Genomic DNA, 21,616 nt, shown 5'->3' with positions numbered 1-21,616 from the left:
CACTGAATACTGGTAGCTCAGTCTGAGGTTTGAATCCTGCAAACAGGCTAGCTGCATGAGCATTTTCATGGTTTTTCTTATGTGTAGCATGTACACAAGCCAATTGCCAGTTGGAAGTCCTGCTTAAAGGCATCTCTTCCCATAGGCAGAATGTCCTCAAGGCTATGCCGTATTCACATAAACAACATCTCTCTGGAAAATGTCATCAGTGGAACAGAACAGAGGTAGCTTGTTGTGGGAAGATAAGCAAAGATGGGTCTACCATATCAAAACAAATGTATAGATGCTTTCCCTCATAAAGTGCAGATGTAAATAATGTAAGATTTGTAACTTAAATTGTAAGTAATTCCCCCTCCCCCTCAAATGCTGAAGCAGTAATTAAGATTTACCTTTAGTGGCATCTTGGATTCCAAGAAATTCAGTAATTTTTTTTAAATTTTTTTTTTATAAAAATTTTTATTATTTATTATTTTTTATAAAAATTTAACATATATCAATCCATGGTAACTGTTTTCAACTTTTCTATAAAACTTTCTGTCTAAATATTCTTTATGGTAAAATCCCTTTCAGTTCTTAAAAAATAATTATAATCAATTTTGTAACTTTTAAATTTAGTAAAAATATGTTGGAAATATGAAAATCAAAATAATTTCATAAATTTTATCGTGTGATGGCATGTAATGTGGATCAATTTTTAAAAGATTTATTTATTGTTCTGCATTTAACATTTACAGAATTCGTCTATTTTGTTGCTGTTGTGGAAATAGGGATGAACAAAGCAAGAGTGCCTATTCAACTATTTCAAAATTATTTACTTATCATTTTGAGGTGAGTCTTACTTTTTAAATACAATTTTATTAATTAAAAGTATAGATTTGGAAATTTTTGCTATACAAGTCATTGTTCATAATAATTTACCACTAGTTTTTGCTAAATATTGTATACAGCAATGATTGCTATGTTATTTTGTAGGTGGGACATTTAAATCATTTAAAAATAGTTATTACTAAAGTTTTATTACTACAAATAATTTTTCATCCATAGAGTTCTTATTGTGAAAAAGTGTTTATTTGTATTTTTATGTGTAAAGCTTTAAAACTTTCATAGCCAAAATGATATCATAACCTAGTATTGTTGTTTACCTTGCAAATGAGAGAGTGATGAGCTGTCATTATAAACACTATTCATTAGATATTACAAAAGAATTTAAATGTAACTGGAATATACATAAAAAGAATATGGAAGGAAGAATAAGAGAGATTGCACTTCATCAAACGCTGAATATAAAGCTAAATAATATTTGACAGCTATGGTTAATAGAAAAGTATGATTATCAGCAAATACTAATCTGTAAATTAATATTGAAAAAAAGCTGTAAAATTCCATTAGTGTGTTTTGCAGTATTAGTTGATGTTAAATTGATGGAACAAATTCATAACTTTTTAGCTATGTTAGGAATGTGTGTGCATTATATTGTATGTTTGATCTTTATTTTATTTTTATTTCGGTAAAGTTATGTTGTTCAGCTTTTGGAACATGTAAAGCAAATTAGGTTTTCTTAGTAAACATAATCTAGATTATAAACTTGTAAAGAAATTGAGTTCTGGGACTATCAGTGTATGAGAGCTACTACCCTTTTACTTTACCAGAAATGTAGCTAAAGTTTTTAGCACCTGGAGACATCTGAAGATCTCTCCTGTTTATCAAAATGCAGTGAGGAACACCAGTTTGGTGGCCAGTGGAAGCTGCGCCTGGGAACAGATGTCCCCGTTGCTCCCCCAGTTACACCACTCCCCCTCCCAGTAAAATTAGAAGACTCCTAATTTTTCACTTCAACTCATGGTTTTTAATTTATCTGAATTTTAATTGCTAATTTCAAGAGCAATTCTGTGTGAATAATTTCTCAAGAAAAGAAATGCTATAAAAAATTTCAATTAGAAAAGCCCTTTTTTAAAGGTGAGAAGAGCAGGCAACAATATGGTTATTTCTAAATTAAACTCAATTTTGGAAATTTAATTTTTCTAACAGGATTAGTATAATTTTTCTGATTAATATATATGCAGTCTAAATTGTTTTAATCGAGTAAAGAGATTTGTAGAACATTTTATGATGATTTAATTGATATTAAATTTTGTTACTAATGTTTAATGGATGAATTTGTTTATTTTGTGTTAAATCTATAAATGATATATTAATAAGTTTATTTATGTGATTATATGTGCATTTGTTATTAATTTAACTGTGTTTAAAATCACGTTGATAAAAAGATCCCCTTCCCCCTACTTGATTTTTAAAATGCTAAATTATAGAATCAAATGCAGTTAGACCAAAAGATATAAACTAAAACTAAGATTTAGAATAAAGAATTAAAGGCACCTTCACATTATCCACCTAGTGTTTCCACAAAGTCGCCAGTCATCGGCAACTGCTATTTCACCAATGTAACTCGTGAAAAGCAGTAGCCATTTGGCTATGTGGAGCTTTTTTACATTTTACATTGCCTTCAGATATATTTCGGGTCCTTCCCTTTTTATTTCAGAAAGCCTCAACTCCAGTCTATTGTGATGCGAAGGCATTATATATCAGAGGTAGAATACACACATATGGTTAATGAACCATTTACTAACATAGATAAGAGTGATGATTCATTTTTTAAAGAGTTAAAAAATTATACTTCTTCTACGAGTTAGGAAGTGATACTTCTACGTGCTTTGTGAATGACCACGCTCGATCTTCATTTTAAATTTTGTTACTTTTTCCTGTTCTTTTTTCTGTAATTCTTTTAGTCTTTAATGTGTTGTTTTATTAATTTTGAACTTTTTTAATCAATTTAATAAATTAAATCTTTGGAATAATTTGAATAGTGCTTCCAAAAATTATTTTACAAGATAAGTAATTTTTTTAATATATTTTCATGTAAAATAAAGAAAAAAGGTTATTAAATGCTAATTTTAACATATAAGAGCTCAAGTAATAATCTAAAATGGTACCAAAAATTATGTTGCTAGAACTGAAACTTTTATTTATTTATTTATTTATTTATTTATTCTTAAAATTAGATTTAGCGATGCAAAACCCCATCCTGTGTGATGACTGCCTTCGATTCCTTTCCATCCCACATGACCATCTTAAACAAAGGTGGGCCATCTCGAAAGGGTTTAAATTGTACTTATGTAGTGTCGCCAATTATTTAATTTTATGAGAACTGACAGAAGGTGGTGGTATATCAGCAAATTTATTATCCTTTTCAGTGTAATGAATCACAAAATAAGGAATATTGCTCATATTCACAGCCAATGAGCTTCTGCATCACTTTTTAAAATGCTTCTTTGATTTTTTTTGCAAAAAGGAATGGCAAAATTATTATGTTATCTTTGAATATTTTCATTAGAATTAGAGCATTTTTTCTTGGTTATAAGTTGAATTTTAATATTTTTCTGTATCTGTTAATAGTTTTAGCTCTTCAGTATCTGAACTCAGTTACTTGCTCGTTCTGTAATAATTGACATCTTTTTGCAACCTTCTCTTTCCTCATATGGACATTAGCACAGTAGAAAATTTATGTATTGTTAATTGAACAAAGCCTGTAATCAAATTTGTGGTTATGGGGAAATTATTACTTAGAATAATCACTGCCTACATATATATACTTGTATTTGTGTGCGTGCTTATAACTATAAAATACAGCTAATATTATAAGTCTTATTTTCTGGTTAATGCCATCTTTGAAACTTCTAAATTATATGCTATTTTGTTTGAAATTTATTAACAATATTCTTGAAATAATTAGAACTTAAGACATCAAAGGCGATGGATGTTACAATATTTGAAGAACAGTTACTGCTAGATAAGATATATTATCACTGCTGCCATATTTTTTAAAAGTATTCTAAAGAAATTTTGAATAGATAATTTTATCTCCACCCTCTTTTGTTTAGACAATTAGAGGAAAGGCAGAAAACATTCATATATGTCAACATCACTAAAAGAATTAATAATAGATAAAATTTTACTTGTCATGTGTTTGAAAATTATCTGTATGTGTTTTTGCCTTATTATGGGTGTGTATGCTTGCCACAGAATTCATTTTTGTAGAACACACCTTTTACAAAATTATGAATTTCCAGGAAAAGATGAAAGCTAATTAAGGAGGTGTGATATTTTAAGTCTTCAAAATCATCCACCTTCATTTTTTTCTCCTCCCACCTGTTTGTGAGTAATGTTTTAACATTCTGAGCAGTACATGTTCAATATATCATGAATATAATATTTCAAAACTCCAGTATAATCCAAAATATCACGAATGGGTATAATTCCAAAAAGATCTAACTTTATACCTGGACTTCTTATTTTCCAGTATATATATCCAACCCAAAATCAAGTAGATCAAGAGCTGGCAGAATTTTTCTTATGTAACGAAATAGAAAATCATATTTCCATATGCAGTTTTGCATCTTTAACCCTTGAGGGTTAATAGTTCTGTGATCTGACAGTGAAGAGTAATTTGGTTACATTTCTTATACAATTTACAAACAATTTTATTGCGTGTATGTATGTGTTCATTCTGTGTTGTAATTGTTCCACTAGATTGTGGTTTCCTTAGCAAATTATTTTGACCTTTGATGTATAATTGTACTAAAATGTAATGTAATGATTTACTTATTTTTTTCTCTCTCCCATTTCTGATCAGGATGTAGATCTTGTGCCATCGGATATTGCAGCTGGTTTAATACTTTTACAACAAAAACAAGCAATGGAAAATACAAATAGAGTTTCTACCTCACAGCATTCTGAAAATTTTTCAGTGCAGTCACCAGATTCCTTAACCAGCACTGGTATATAAAAATTTATTATTTTTAATAAATTTGATATCAGAATGAAATGTTTTTAATCAATGAATTATCTTGTTTTTCAAAGCATGGAAATTCTTTTTTCTTCAAATCATTTTAGTTAATGAAATTTATTTGAATATATGTTGTAACTGTATGAGAATTATTGTTGGATTTAAGAGGGCTTGGGTTCCTAATTTTACAGCTAGCTCTTTGAATTTGCATATTAGGTAAAATTAAATTTATGTACATAAGTTATCATCATGGAAAATAAATTTCAATTTTCTTGTAGACAAGTACATTTTAAAATTCATTTAAGAATACTTAACAAATCTCTACTTGAAAATTAAAAATACAGGTGACAGTCTGCTTGACTAAGCATTAAGTTCATGATAAGAACTCACATCTTAGTTTTCTAAGAGGAACCATAATTCTATCTAATTTTAATGTGCTAAACTTTCAACCATATCTTACTGCTTTGGACATTCTCTAGAATCAGTTGCACCAGCACAGCCTATCTATAGACCATCTTACATCTAAAAAAAAACTACATAACCATATGGAGGGAATGAGCTGCTTAACTAAATCAGAAATAATAGAAATGCAAATTAAAAAAACAACTTTTTAGTTTAAAAAAAAAAATTCACGCTTGCCCAAAACAGGATAAAGACTTTGAATACACAGGCCTTAAACATACTTTATGAAAAGTTTTCAGCCTAACCTAATTGTGGTTCCTTTACAATAAGCACAGTATTTCAAATCATCTTTAATGAAAGTTCTTTGTACTTTCCAACTGGATCTGGAAAAACACGTCTTAAAAGGACTTTTATCTTGAGCACATTAGCTTACCAGTTCTTCCTAATAGATTAGCTGCAATTTTATTAACTAATTTATCTTACTTTCAATGAAAATACTTCAGTGCAGTTCACCTATAAATGTACTTTAAAACATGCAATTTGCTTACTAAACAAGATAAAAATATTTCATGGAAATTCTGTCCAGAACTTTTGTAAAATAAAAACTTAAAAAGTTTCAATTAAGTTTTTTGACGATTTACTTCAAAGTGTTTGCTTATAAGGTTTATCCTAAGTTTCTAACAGTTAATTTTAGTTAAAGCTAATTTCCTGTTTTTCCTAATTTCAGCTTACAATTTTCTACCAGAATGTGCTTTGAGAATCGCATTTAATGCAAATGAGTAAGTTGTATTTAAGTCGAAGTTCCACTGACTTTGAGAGAGAGCCTCGGAGTTTCTGACTAACTTATGTTCGCCTTTTGGCTACATCTCTCTCTAAGCTGTTACTACACTCGGCCGTATTTCAGGCCATTGATAGCTTCACTAACTTATTCGATATTTAAGGGCCAACTACTTAGAATTTTGATAGCTTCAGCTATATCTTTTTAGTTAAGCATTAGTCAAGTCTTTGTTATTATTTAGAGTTCAAGCCCAAGTGGAGGCTTTGCTGTATGCCCTGAGAAAGGGGCCGACTGTTTAACTCTTTATTTTGAGAAATAAAGGGTAACTAACCCTTCTTGAGTTTATGACTCTGTTCTTGAACTAAAGCGATTATTAGCGTAGCTGTTCACGAGGTCCCTACACATTTAGCTGTTAGATAAAAGATTGAACCCCTCACACCTTGCTATACGAAATTTTGCTTCATAATGTTAAAGACAAAAAAAAAAAAAAAATATTTAACCTTTTGTTTTAATCAGCACCCATCCTTTTTCTTTTGTCCAGTTCATTATTTGGCTCTTATGCTTGCTTTGAAATTCTTCTTGGTGCTGTCTCCATTCATTTGGACATATCTTATTACAATAATCCTCTATTTGGCCATGCTTCCATTTAGCTAACCACTAAATATTTGCAGACTTTAATAGAGGCAGGTCTTAAAAGGCTGGCTATATATATATATATAATTTTTTTTTTTTTTTTTTTTTTACAAATGACGGGCACTTGCCTATAATGGCATTGGCCGCTACTAAGGCCAGAAGTGGTAGCCATTTTATTATGGAGGCACCCACCGTTGCCTCCTATGAAGGGACAGACAATTTTACATCCATGCCTTCTCTGGGATTCGAATCTGTGCCCTCTGGTATCGCAGTCAGGCTCCCCTAACCATTATACCGTCTGGGCAGCTATAAATACGTTGATTCTTCACCTCTTATTTCTTTCTACTTCTTCACATTGAAACTCTTCCTCTTTTTCAATCCTTGGTTTGGCCTTGATTTTTTTCAATCGGTAAAATCTGATCTTTTCCTGCCATTCTGGTTTGCTTTCTTGCATAACAACTTGGCATTAATCTTGGAACTTTCCACCTCTGGTTATGAATAATGAAACCTAAGAATGAAGTAAAAGACAGCTTCCCAGTTAACCTACTCAATCCTGTGCTCATCTAAAAAACAATCTACGTAACCGTTTTATCGAATTTACATAACTCTTTTAACTACATGATTGAGGGAACGAGTTGTGGAACTTATATTGAGAACTTAATCGAAATTGAGCTTAGAGCTGACATGCACCAAGTATCGAGTAGTGCACAAAGCGATTGTGGTCGTAGAAGACAGTAAGTGTCAGTGGTTGGAATTATACATGTGTATTTGTAAGTTTTTATGTACAGTGTGATGTGTCTTTATTTAGTTTTTATGCAGTAAAGTGTCATGTGGCGAAATACAGTGTTGTGTGTAATAAATACCTACTAAAGACATAACAGAAGGTGGTGACAAGGTCTATGGATTTGAATTGAATGAAGAAGTTTTTTCACGACAAGCTTTACTGCAGACAAAGTAATACTGTTGGATTGGGGTTTCCCCAAAGACTGAAGATAAAGTTTTTATAATTACTTTTTTTTTTTCAGAGGAATTAAAAATGGAGCATCTTGTAATTGAGCTAATACAGCAAAATAAAGCTTTGATGGAGAAACTTACTTCAGTTATTACTCAACCAACGAATAATTGAAAACTTTCTGTTCAGTTCAAAAAATATAATTAACATGAAGAACAGTCTGAATAATTTTTTAAAAGATTTGAAAGTTATTTAGGTATACAAAATGTTCCACCCAATAAACGTGGAAAAGTTCTCATTTCCAGTTTGTCCGAGAAAATGTATAGTCTGTTAAATAACTTGCTGGCTCCTGATAATGCTTCCAATAAACATAATGATGTGTTAAAAACAATACTTAGAACTCACATAAATCCTAAATCGCTTATAATTCCTAGCAGGCATGTATTTTTAAATTGAAAGCAGCACGAAGGGTGAAACAATTAGCGTATATATGGTAGAGTTAAGGTCACTTGCTGTACCGTGGAATAGGATATAAGTCATTATATCATCAATACATTGAAGAGCAAATGAGTTAGGGATACTTGTCTAGTAGTGCATAGTACCACCTTTCCCCTTGATAGCAACTGCGGTTCATCATGGCATGGACTCGAAGACACTGGAAGCGAGCAAAAGCCATACATATCCATGACTCCTGAAAAACCTCCCAGAATTCACGAAGATTAGATGAAAGGTAGTCAGAGCCTCTTTCAGTTGCATCCCAGATCTGCTCAATCAGATTCAGATCAGGTGACCTGAAAGGCCAGGAAAACCTGTGCAGGTCTGTCGAATGTTCATCCAATCATTCCAATACAGTTCGGGAGCAATGGCTTGGTGTATTGTCTCGTTGAAAGATAATCTCTGTAATTAGCTGTCAAAACTGAATATACAGGAACAGATGGTTATTAAGGCTATTTCAGTAACATTCATCTCTGGGAGATGATGTCACACTTACCAGGGGTCCCATTTCAGTCCATGTGAACACTCCCCAAATGAGAATACCACCTCCACCAGCTTGAGAGTTCCCTATTGCCGGGAAAAATCCATTGCTTCATATGGTTTATGACATGTATCATATCAACTCATCATGCTAGGCAATAATTTTTCACATCTTGATGGTCCATTAGTGATGTTCTCGTGCCCATGCTAATCGTTGTGCTATGTTTTGTGCAGTCAGCAGAGGGACTTTTAAGGCCCGTCTACACGGAACGATTTTTCTCGTTAGTACAGTAATTCACTCAGCCAATCACTGTGAAAGGAAGTCCCGTCCTCTACAGCGTCACGCTGTCTACGATTTGTAAACAAAGTTTACGGTATTTTTAAATAGTCAAAATAATGGATGACTATTCTAAATTGCTACTATAGATACAGCTACAGTTTTGAACTTAGCTACTGCTACAGAAGGGGGCAAAAAAAAAAGAAATTGCTTTTGGACCAGAAATTGGGCCAAACGACGAGAAATTCAAGGTGCCTTCATAATACCTTGCTCCGGGAGTTGCGTATTGAAGACAGGTACAATTCGGAAAGTATTTACGGATGATGCTGCGTGATTTTGATTTTTTGCTAAATTTAGTTTGCAGCAAAATTTTGAAAAAATATGCATTTCCTTTGTGTATACATAGATTACTCATTTTTTTTTTTTTTTTATTTATTTAATTTTTTTTTTTTTTTTTTTTTACTTCATTTTCTGACACTCCTATTTGTGCACTTAAATCGTGAAATAATAAAATAACCATGTTTCAGAAAAAATAAGTAACTACTGTACTTTAAATCAAAAACTTTATTAATGAATAAATAGACAATAATGTCATGAATATCAAACCAGTATAAGTAAAAAGTAGTAATAAAGATTACTACATTACAAAGCAACAGTGTTATTTCAATGCAAAAATTTCAAATATGAACTATCGTAAAGGTGCAAAGTCTTAAGTAGTATATTTATTGAACATTAGAAAACTAATATCAACATAATTAAATAATTAATACAGTCTGAAAATTATGATCATATTACTCTATCAGTTAATCAGCTAATAAAATTTAGCAACATTGTATCAATTGGGCTGTAATTTGTTTTCGCAAAACTCAATTAACACAAAACTGAGTTTGTGACTTGTGACTTTCTTTTGAGCTGGTATGCAACTACTAAAGTTTTCACCAGTAGATCTAAAACACATGCCAAAGGCCATCCTTGCAGGTGCAGAAAGTCCAAAATTAAGGTGGGGATCGAACCCACGATCTGGATGCACAGAGGAAACCTGCTCTGGTCTTTACCCCTGGGCTGTGATCGCTCGTGCGGGAGGTGTCAGAAAAGCTATGTACTTCATCACCTGATTAACTCCCATTTTCAGCGAAGTTAATGAGTCTTTGCGCTGCTTTAAATCGGCCCTTAATTTCTCAACTATAGATTTTGTTTCCTGAATTTTTTCAATAAGTGCGACCACAGTTTCAAGTAGTTTCTGAATATTTTCATCTAGTACCCATGACATGGCATCATTAATAGTTTTTGGAACTTTTCTTGGGGGAGTTAAAATAATTTTCACCCTGAATAGAAAATATTTGAATAGCTAAAGTAATGAAGACAAAGCTTAACAAAATAAGAGAATCCCTTAATTTTTTATTTTTAAAATTTACTTACTCGTGTCCCACAGCACAACATAACATTTTGTCTATAGAAATCTATTAGTTGAAAATTTTGAGTTTCGCTCCTGCCAAATGCAGCCATGTTTATTATTCCAAATGAGGAGAAAAACACGTGATCACTCAAAGCAATCTTATTGGCTAGAGACTCGATTTTATCATACGCTGGTGAGCAGTGAACACCAATTCTGAAATCTCAGCAGAGAACATGACCGATTTTTGCCGCATGTGCAGATCCTTAAAATTGTTGCTCGATGAGAAAGTCGGCCGAGAAAATCGCTTCATGTAGACGGGCCTTTATAGGACACTTGTTCCTGATTGAGAGGACGTTTATGTGCATCAGAGTTAAATTGATAGATGATCTGTTGCACTGTGGCCCATTTATCTGCTGGTACAATGGGGGCTAGCCAATGGCAACCTCGATCATCCATACACTATTGTGCATGGTAGTTGACCCTGGCAAGGATAGATTTTACTCAAAATGGTGTTAAGGGTGTACTCGCAGTACATCCATGACACAGTGGTGAGGGCAAATCTAAGTACTTCTGAAATGGAATGACCGATTTGTCTGGCTCCAACAATTTGGCTACGATCAAATGCGCTTAGATGCATATTCTTACTCATTTTGCTTTTGACTGTTATTGATACCGTGAGAATGCTCCTTATCTTATCAAACTGCTGCTTATGTCATTTGCAAGTCACTTCTAGACTTGCACACAGCTTAAAATTTGCATAATGCCAGCCATCCCTAATTCATTTGCTCTTCAGTGCTCTATACTGCTTGTAACTAATTGTATGTATGTATGGAAGCTAGATGCCACACATGCCATGCATACTTTCTGATAATTATAGCTTTTGCTAAGGATTTTGAAATATATATATATATCGTAAAATTCTGCTTTAGTGTTTAAAATAGATATGCTAATAGTTGTAAGGCTGTAGAGTCAGCTGATGAATTCTGAATTGCTCAGGTTGGCCTAGCTATGATTTTATCTTAGCTGATCTAGAGCATGAAATAATCAAACCTGTATACAAAGAATTTATTTGTCATAGATATATTTAGTTACATTATTTTATCAACAGGGGCTGTTCAGGGAAGTATTATATCCAGTCCTGGTGTCTTCACTCCACCCACTAATCAGTTTTGGATGACTCCAGAAATGGCTCTGCGTTTTATGAAGTTTGCTCAAGGCAGCTATGGGTGGCCAATGTTCCTGTATTCTAACTGTTTTACTGGCATGTGCCAAATTTGGAAAGATATTAGGTAAATTCTTTTAATGTAAAATGTTTCCTTAATTATTTATAAGTGTTTACTTTTGTAACTTATTTCATACTTTATATAATGCTGTGCATTCATTTCTTAATATTGACAAATATGTATTAATATTCCCAAAATATCTTATGGCAGTCGTTTGCAGAAATGTATATGTATTTGTCCTAACGTGTGTATGTATTTTAAAACTTGGTGAGTTTCTACAGTGTTCATGTGTGTGTGTGTGTATATATATATATATACACTAGTGTGCAAAACTTAAGCTACAAATTCAACATGCCCGTGAAATTGCCGAAAAGAACTCTTTGTGATCAGTACAATGAAAATCCCTGTGGAAAGGTAATGTATATGCAAATATCAGCACTATGACATCAGAGGGTACATCAGGGCACACAAAACATGAGAAGTCAGCACGTGCAGTGCAAGGCAACTTAAAAATGCTGAAAGGAAGGCATATTTCCAGACTTTTTTTTGCAAGTGAAAGTGAGATTGTACATGCAGTATGGCTATAAGAAAACATCAGGATGCCTTTACAGATGGTAGAATGATTGGTAAGCTTGAGAAGGGGCATACTTTGTGTATCGCCTAACAGTTTGAGACTGATAAAAGTGTTGTTTCATGGGCTTGGAAAACCTTCCAAGTGACAGGTACAGCTGTAACAAAGGTTGGCTAAGAAAAACAACAGTGACTGCTAAATGATCTATATCCCTGCAGGTGAAAAGAGATCGAAACCAGACAGTGGACCATAGAACTCAACAGGTGCACATGGTAGCCAGATGACAGGTGACCCGGTTTGCTGTGGCCAGATGACTTCATATAAATATCCTTTTGCTCACTCTCCTAAAAGCTGCATACCATCAGTAGTCCATTAGCCGCACCATTTACAGTGGTATAGAGAGCACAAACTGGACAGCCATCAATGGAGTCATGTACTCTCCCAACATGGAGATAGGTAGGAACATGCTTTCATCCCTCTAACATCAGGGAAAGAGACCGCTGGGTTAATCCTGTTGTGCTTGTATAGGTAGGCATTATGATGAATGGATGGATAGAGCTTCACATTTTATTATTTAGATTGTTACTGGGATGAATTTGTCCTCTCTTATCTGCATCTTTTTCGGGGCTCCATTGGTCCTGACTTGTATGGATGACAATACGTGGCCACACAGGACTCATGCTGTTGTTGAGCTGTTGGAAAGCAAAGATATCCACTGAATGGACTGGCCAGCATGCTGCTGTGATTTAAATCCCGTTGAACATGTATGCAGTAATTATGAGAAACTCTGGGCAGTACGTTCTTATCCTCCATAGAACACCAGACAACTGAAACAAATGCTCCTTGAAGAATGAAACTCTTATCTCAAGAACTGTTAGATAATTTAGTGTTGAGTATTGATAGATGGTGCAATGCAACCATTGCAGTTAAAGGAAGTCATATCTCTTTAGTTCATAGTTTTCTGTCTCTTGGCCAGAAAATTTTTTCTGTACCAACACCATTCTGTCAATAAAACTTTTTCTCTTTGTTCCATACTGAACATGACCTAGTAATTTTTTTACTACTATACTTTCCTCATTCTTTAAGTACTACATTGATTGCTGTATGAATTTCATGTCTCCCAGTTATTTTTCTGTAGAATTATGGCCAAAATTAAAAAAGTTGCTTAAATTTTGCACACTAGTGTATTTATAATAATTAAAGTAGATTATAACTTAAGGTAATTTAAAATGTTTTCAAATTATAAAATAAAATTATTAATTAAACTAACAATTATAAACTAATTTTTCATACATGCAATGGCAGCATATATGACAGCAGAAAATGATATATGTTCGTATATAGTGTTCAAAGAATTTTTCACGTGTACAGTGACATTTCTTGCTATTTCTGCTTACTCACAGACCATGCCTCTTGTATAATTTTACAATTCTGTTGTGACCTAAAAATGCATAGATGTAGTCTCTGAATTTATCAAATGCAGATATGTATTATATTTTTGGTAATTTTTTTAATTTTAATTCAAAAAGCATATGATAAATTAAGGGGAATGAAATGTATTTTTTGTGTACCAGATACTGTAAAAAGTATCAGTTGCTCACTTCTGAAGATTTCAGGGAGAAAATGATGATACTATAAGTGCATTATTCATTACACACTATTTCTCCTATTTTACTTTGTTTACCTAAATTTTGATTTTAATTTTTGCTGTAAACTGTTACTCTTAGCGAAAGGCTGTTGACACTTTACATCACAGTAATGACTATTTATAGTTTATAATTGTAAATTTAATTAATAGTTTTTTATTTTATTCAAAAAATTGTAAATTGCCTAAAAGTTATAATCTTCTTTAATTAACTAGTTTACAAAAATATTGGCAGCAATTTCGCTGGGTTTAAGTTTTGAAAATTCTGTTTACACCTTATTTTCTTTTGTTACATATACTATATATATTACTGGCACAGAGGTTGAAGCATACTGTAGAAGAACTTGAAGTTATGTTGATACATTGTGGACACAGACTGAATAAATTGTTAGATATAACCAAATTAATAATATTTCCTTTTTATTTATGGTTGACTACTATTTTTGTTATAAAGCTACATAGATAAAATGGTTGCAATAAGCAGGCCTGTTTAAGGCTTTTTATATTTTTAGAAAGAGCAGATGTTTTCAGGTTTAGCAGTCTAGAAAAACTGGAAGCAAGTGTGATACGTTCAGGATAAAATCTTAATTCAAAGTGAATTGGTTTTAGTTTTTGTATCATTTGATTGGTTAGTTAATGACACTCTAAAAATGATTTTTGGTTGGTTCACAAAATATCAGCAGCATTGTATAAAAGTCATATTGCATAGATTAATTTAAAAATGATGTAGTCCAGAGTGTTTTATGATAAGCAGTTATTAGTTTTAGAATGGAAAAGGGAAGACACCCAAAATCAAAGTTAAAAGGCCTTGCAAATTTAAGTTAGAATTTTGATTAACATATTTTTTTATCTCTTTCTCTGTCTCATACACACACATATGTATATAATCAAGAGATAATAAAGATAATAATTAAATCAGAATTGATGGTAAACTAGCTAACAGGAAAAATGTAAATCAAAATTTGTTTTTGTTTGTGTTGATTTGTATTCTTACTCATAGTTAGTTTACCACCAATTTTGATTTAGTTATTATCTCTGGATTATTTAAATAATTTTGCATTCTGCATGACTTTAATAATTAATAAACCTAATTTTGAAATTCTTAAACTCTTTGTGTTAATACATAAATCAAACAGAACTTGAAAAATGAAATAGCATGTTTATGAATTGTGGAATGTTAAAACTGATAGGATTTGGTATCTATGACTCTTATTGGTATCATAAACATGTAAATGAATGTAAGCTTTTCTTCTTTCATTAACTGCATTCTGAGACTTATGAAGTTGATAATATGGATCTTTGTATATTTAGATAAATAAGCATTTTTCTAATGTTAAATTTAAAAAAAAATAAAGAAAAAATTATACTGCAAAAATAAATGTGTAGATTATGTAGAGGAAATTGGAGTTTTTAGTAGTTTAAAGATTAATTAAAAAAGAGAGAGGCAGTCAAGAAAGCAAATGAAAAATAAAAGAAAATTAAGAAAATTTGATTGAATTTTTTTTAACTGATCTGGGGTCCAAATGTTTGAAATAGTACTGCAGAATCAACCATCTATCAGAAATGATTGATGGTAGCTATATTAGTTTTTGACCCTTGTGTTGAATAAGAATGTGCATATCTTGAATTGTTTGGCCATCATGTGGGTACAGCTGTAGTACAGCAAGTGTAGACTACAAAAGTAAGGTTCCAGTGGCAGCAGTTCACACAAGAGCTGTGAAGATATAAATGGTCCTGAGCTGTTGCACTGAAAGTGCCAAATAATGATTCTCATTCATCACTGTGGATCTTGAACAATCTTATCCAGGTCTTCTCGATATGGATACAGTGATAAAGACCCAACCTATTCATTCTATTGTTTTTCTTTTGATAGCAGTCTTGTACATAAGCACTGTCAATATCTTTATGTCTCCCAAATTATAAGCATTGTATATCAATAAATGCATCATTAAAATATATTCATTGGCCACATAAAATTCGGAGACTGCGAATTTGAGATCACAGTTCTAGCGTATTCTTCACTGCAAAAATTTCAATCTTCCTATAGGTATGGTTAGATGTTGGCAGGACACCATAATTTCATCATTGACACACACTCAAGTATCTGATATGAATAAGGCTCAGTAGTGGCCAGATAATTGGGATTGAGAAATGACTGAAAATTGAGTTACAAATTGTCCCATAAATCAGGGAAAACTTTTGCCAAGAAGTATGTTTAGTACCAGTAATAGAAAAGCATGATGCCTCAACAATTTCATTAAATCATTGCTTTGATTTTATGCAATCTTGATCCTCAATAAGCCAGTTTATTTTTTGTAAGGAGGGATATAATTTAACTATTTCACTGTTTTCATCTTATATTTTGGGGAGGGGAATTGCAGTTTTTCACCTACCTTCCATAAAATAGCAAGCAGAATATTTTCAGAATTGCCGTGCTGGTTATACTGGTGCACTAAAACAGCCAGCCCGTTGGCGGGATTCGAACCTATCAAGAGAAAAATAGGTGGTACGCAAAGAAACAAAGTAATTTTAACTATTAAATTCAGGAATCTCGTGAAGAAAAAGAACAGTTGACAGAAATTTTCTGTGATCGAACTCTTACTTGAAGATTTCAAAAATAACACACTCCTTAATTTTTGGCTGAACCGATAAAAAGAATTTAAAAACCACTAAAACAGCCAGCCCGTTCGCGGGATTCGAACCTATCAAGAGAAAAATAGGTGGTACACAAAGAAACAAAGTAATTTTAACTATTAAATTCAGGAATCTCGTGAAGAAAAAGAACAGTTGACAGAAATTTTCTGTGATCGAACTCTTAACTGAAGATTTCAAAAATAACACACTCCTTAATTTTTGGCTGAACCGGTAAAAAGAATTTAAAAGCATTTCAAGCGTTTAATGTATAACGGACGGTATAAGCTAAGCTAAAATTATCTATTTATCTATTTCAGTTAATGTTGCAGATTGCGTTGTTCTTTAATCTTCTAATTGGATCTGGCTTATTATTTTTTGCAGACTGTTAAAGCAATTTTATAAAACTAAGCTTGAACTTTCGATTATGTAGCTGCCAAAGGATCTACAAAGCGAAAGCATGTTTTGATGTCCATCAAACAAAAAGTGGAATTGCTGCAAAAAATGGATAAAGGCCTATAAGCTGTTGTAATCTACTTGCTAAAATTTATTTGCTTTTTAATATCTATTATGTATAAATCATGCAGGAAGGAAGAGAAGGAGGTGCCTTACTTCCATCATGGCTGATGCAATTCCACCAAACTTTGATAGTCTAAGAGAGTATGAGACTTTTGTTTCCATTTAATGTGGTTTATTTTTACAGTAGTTTAGTAGCACTGCACATAAGAATTCCACACAAATCGAAGAGAAGGCACACTTCTGTACAAAAAAACATTCATTGTTGGATGGCTAATAACGGTTTGTATAGTTTAGTGGCACTCCTGCACAAAATCACATCTTGGTTATCTTATAATAACTTGGAACCGTGATTTTGATTATTAATTCGCTTTATGAAATTTTAAGGTACTAGGTTACACAAATATAGATTTTAACAAAATGTTTATGCACTTTTTAATATGTCAAAATATCTAAAAAAAATATAACACTTTTTGAAGCTTAATATCTTTATAACTAACTAGTTTATGGGCATAAAATCTTGCTTGCTTATTTTGCTATTATAGACAGTGCATTTGTTACTTTTATTTTATGATCCAAATATTAAAATATTTGAAATAAAATGCATTTTTTGTCATCCACATAATATTATAATATGTGTATGCAGCATTAGGGATAAACAAATCACTATTTTAACTGTGCCCACCCCCTTCTGAAGTAAAAGAATAATGTACAATTAAAATGAATTACATTAAAAAAATATAATTATATTTTCTAAAAATATATTCACTAGACATATACTATGTCGGGCATATTTCGAAGTGGATGTGTACCAAGGTACCAATGTATTTGAAAATGAAGGCTTTATTCATTCACAAATTAATATGAAAGTTGTTGTGAAGAAATCTAGTTAAGAATCTAGTAAAAGGGGCTGAAAGACTCGGTATATGATGCATATACCATACTACTACTTAAGAATGCATCTCGTGTACTGTGCTTTCCAGCAGCTTTGGCCCACCAGCGGCCGAGTGGTAAAGTCGCTGAACACTGGTAGTTCGGTCCGAGGTTCGAATCCCACGAACTGGCTGGCTGCATGGGTGTTTTCGTGGTTTTCCCCATGTGTAACGTGTATACGAGTCAGTTTCCCTTAGAAAGTCCTCCATGAAGGCATTCCTCCCCTTAGGCAGATAGCCCTAGTGTGCTTTGCCGTAATCTCAATAAACCAAACCAAACCATCTTCCAGCAGCTTTACGTAGAATAAATTTCAGAATGTGTATTATTGAATATAAATGTCAGAACAAATTTCTGTGTATTAAAAAAATTATCACCATATATTATTATTATAGAAAGTATTAGCACATAAAACCAAGCAACTTAAACAACTTACATTGAAAGAAATGTTTAATAAAGTAAACAAATAAATATTAAACTGCTTTTTTTTGTAAATTTTGATACCCTTTAGATTGTAATTGCTCTTTATTTCATAAACTACAGTTTCATATTTTTAATTGTATAATTTCTGCATGCCATCTTACCAGGTTTAAATTCATGATCTATAATCTAGAAAACCCTTAATCCAGAATCGCCGAAGCCCCGACGAGTCCAGATTACGGACTTTGTACTGTATTAATTATAAGATTATAATTTTTTATTTAAAAGACACGTCAGAAAGCTGAAAATCATTTCACACTTGAAAAAGTGTTTTAGAAAGAATCTCTGTAAATAGAAAAGGAATAATGTGTTGTTTTAATAATAATAATACAATAAACTTTTATTTCAATTTTTATAATCATTAAACAAATTACCTGAAATTTTCTTTTTAATGTAATAGCTAAAACTGTGAAAACATTTCATTCAAATTAAAATTTTTCTGAGTGTAGGGAAAGCAATAACATTTAATTTTGTTCAGAATAAAATATTGTTTAAAAATGTATTCTTTCACATAGTTAGAACTCTGAAATGTTCTAGAAAAAGAAAATATGTGCATTTTTACTAATATTTATAACATAATTACAAAATAATTCCCTCCGAACATGTCAAAAACCTATAGCTGTTAATGGTTGAACCCTTGAAGCATGAAGAATATGCTTCAAGGAAGTTAATGGCAGAAACCACTTAGGGCTCTCCTTTCCTTCCTTCCTCTATGGTATAAATCTAATTGTATGCATTAATTTCATCGTGTAATGTTTAAATGTGTACTTAAAAAAGTAATTCAGCAGGCATTCTTAATATATATGTATGATACTGAGAGTCGCACTTTTATTGTAATTGTATTCACTAATAATAGAAGTTTTTTCATGAAAGTTTTTAATTTGCAAAAGACATACTACTTAGTCTCTTTTTTTTATTAGATAAACATATTTTGTATGTCCTGTGTCATAAAAAACGCATTTTATTGCACATAGTTTATAGGAATTTATTATTTGTTGGAGCTGAGGTAAAAGAGCTTGCAATACTAAGAAATAATGATTGTCTTTTAATTGCAATTGATTTATGTTGTGCATTCTAATGTAGAATCATGTTTGAGGCCTTATTTGAATGTTATTATTCAGGAAGCATGTGTAAATTTAATCTCCTCACTTGTTTTAGCATATATTTCGTACATTATTCGTTCTTTTATGGCGAATAAAACCATTAGGGATGGGAACTTTGAATCCAGAAATCATCATTTTTTAATAACTGTGCATAAATTATTAGGGATGGAACATACAAATCCTTGAATCTCACAAGCCTTAAAAAAATTCGGGAATTTCAAAAACATTCAAAATTTGAGTTTGTGAATTTTCATGGTGTTTTATCAGTAGAATTTTTCAAATCCTGATCTAAAAAACTGAACATTTTAACTCTAAGCTTTGGAAAAATCAGTTTTTTGACATCAGAAACATTCGTTTTGTAAAAGAATGCAAATTTTGCAATTTTAGTTGCACTAATATTACCTCATGGTGGCCTGAATGTCACACTTTTAATTTTCTAATTTCCTGGGGAAAATTGAGCATTCAATATTCAATATTTGACTGCTTTAATTGCTGAAAGAATCCTTTTCCTTTTACACTTACTTTATTTTTAAGAGATTATGGGAAAAGGTAAAAAATGTCAATTACTTTTAAATAGTTTTTAGCAACTTATAGCAAAAAAATTAATTTCAGGGTTATATGCTTCATTTTCATTAGTGTATTTTTAATTTTTATATATGTAATTAAACATAGATATCAAATTTTTCTTTGATTAAAAATTTAAAATATTGAGTAAAAATTTCTCCCTTCTTCCTATTTTTATATGAAGAACTTAGAGAGGTACTTAAACTTCTCAAATTCTAAATTGGGATTTGGATTTCAGAAAATTTAGGATTATCTCATCTCTGGACATTTTATAATATAGTAGTACCTCAGTATAATTTGCTTTGAAATACATCCAACTTTGTATAACAACATTTGTTTGGAATACGACTCCACTTCAGTGAATTACGACAGCATATTATGCTTATTACCTCTTTTGAGACAAGACTACGACTACTGATGAATGTCAGTATGCTCGTAGATAATCGTTGTCTTGTACAACTTATGGCAACTATTCAGTAAACAACCCGCATTATAGCTTTGAATTTTAGAGTTCCCTCCTCCCTGTGTGTGTGTGTGTGTGTAAATGTTTCATAAATTGAGTTCCTTTTACGTTATGTGGGCACCATGAAAAGCATTACTGAAATGTGTAATAATGTGCCAAAGATAGTAACAATGTGATCAGCTTAGCCATCTCAGTTTTGTGAGTGAAACTGAGTCAAATATTCTTGTATTATGGTTTGCAATCTTTTTCTGTAAGTGTACAAAACATAATTTGATAGATGATTTTCTTCGTATACATTATTTGACTAAAAGCACTTTTTTACAGGGGGCGGGGGAAAACGAAAATGGATTTCTCAGTCTGGGAATTACCTAAAGATGAGGAGAAGGCAGTGAAATTCCTATAGAATAAAGGAATTCTTCATTAGCAAAAATTTTGCAAAAGTAATCATGAAGTGATGTGTTTTACCAGCTACGAGGCACCAAAATGGCATTACAACCTTAGAACATGCTCAGAAAAAATAGGTACCAGATTCCACACTTGGTTTAAAGGATTGTACCTAAATTTCCTTAAATTTATCTATTCATGGTGCCATGAACTAATTACATTTGAGTTTTGTAATATGCAGTTAAAAATGAACCACAACACATTCATCAATTGGAACAATTGTATGGAGGAGGTTCATGCCCACATTTTGTTATGTGAATCTAAGATTAAAATTGATGGAAATAACAGAATAATAGAGGTTGATAAAAATCATTTTATGAAAAGAAAACTCAACATTGGGTATGCTCATCTTCCACAGAGGATTTTTTGAGGCCTGTATAGAAAAACAAAAGAATTTTTTTTCAGTCATTATGGAGAGCTCAGCTAAAACTTTACTTAGTGCGAATGAAAAAAATTTTGCTGTTTTTTCTAATTGCTGGAAAGAGTACAAAACGGAGAATTTGAAAGAAACAGGATATGATTATTATCTCGCAATTCACCAGATACAATTTCAAAGACCAGCACATTGAATGGTCATGCACAAACAGTTGAAAGAATATGGGACAGTGCAAAATGGCATAATAAATGCCAACGTGGCACTTCACACCACAATCTTGAATCATACTTATTAGCATTTATTTGGTGACGATTACTTAAAAGAAGTTTTTTTTCCTTCCTTAAGTTGCAAATCATCTCTAAATTCATGGCCTCTGCTCAAATTAAAATTTTACTTTATTTATTATATATTTAA

General features: G+C 31.9%; 1 protein-coding gene across 1 annotated transcript in view; it reads left to right on the top strand.

The window, feature by feature from the left end:
- LOC118202430 (diacylglycerol lipase-beta-like) overlaps positions 1-21,616 on the top strand; it is a 116,011-nt gene that overhangs the window by 50,601 nt on the left and 43,794 nt on the right. The window contains exons 7-9 of the mRNA XM_085823933.1: positions 735-828; positions 4,691-4,835; positions 11,365-11,545. Of these exons, the coding sequence (XP_085680059.1) occupies positions 735-828; positions 4,691-4,835; positions 11,365-11,545 (420 nt within the window). The remainder of the gene's footprint in view (positions 1-734; positions 829-4,690; positions 4,836-11,364; positions 11,546-21,616) is intronic.

Source organism: Stegodyphus dumicola, chromosome 9 (genome assembly GCF_044657685.1).
Source record: "Stegodyphus dumicola isolate Sdum_Otavi_A_Nest chromosome 9, ASM4465768v1".
Taxonomy (NCBI): Eukaryota; Metazoa; Arthropoda; class Arachnida; order Araneae; family Eresidae; genus Stegodyphus; species Stegodyphus dumicola.
This window is presented reverse-complemented; position numbering and strand designations above follow the sequence as displayed.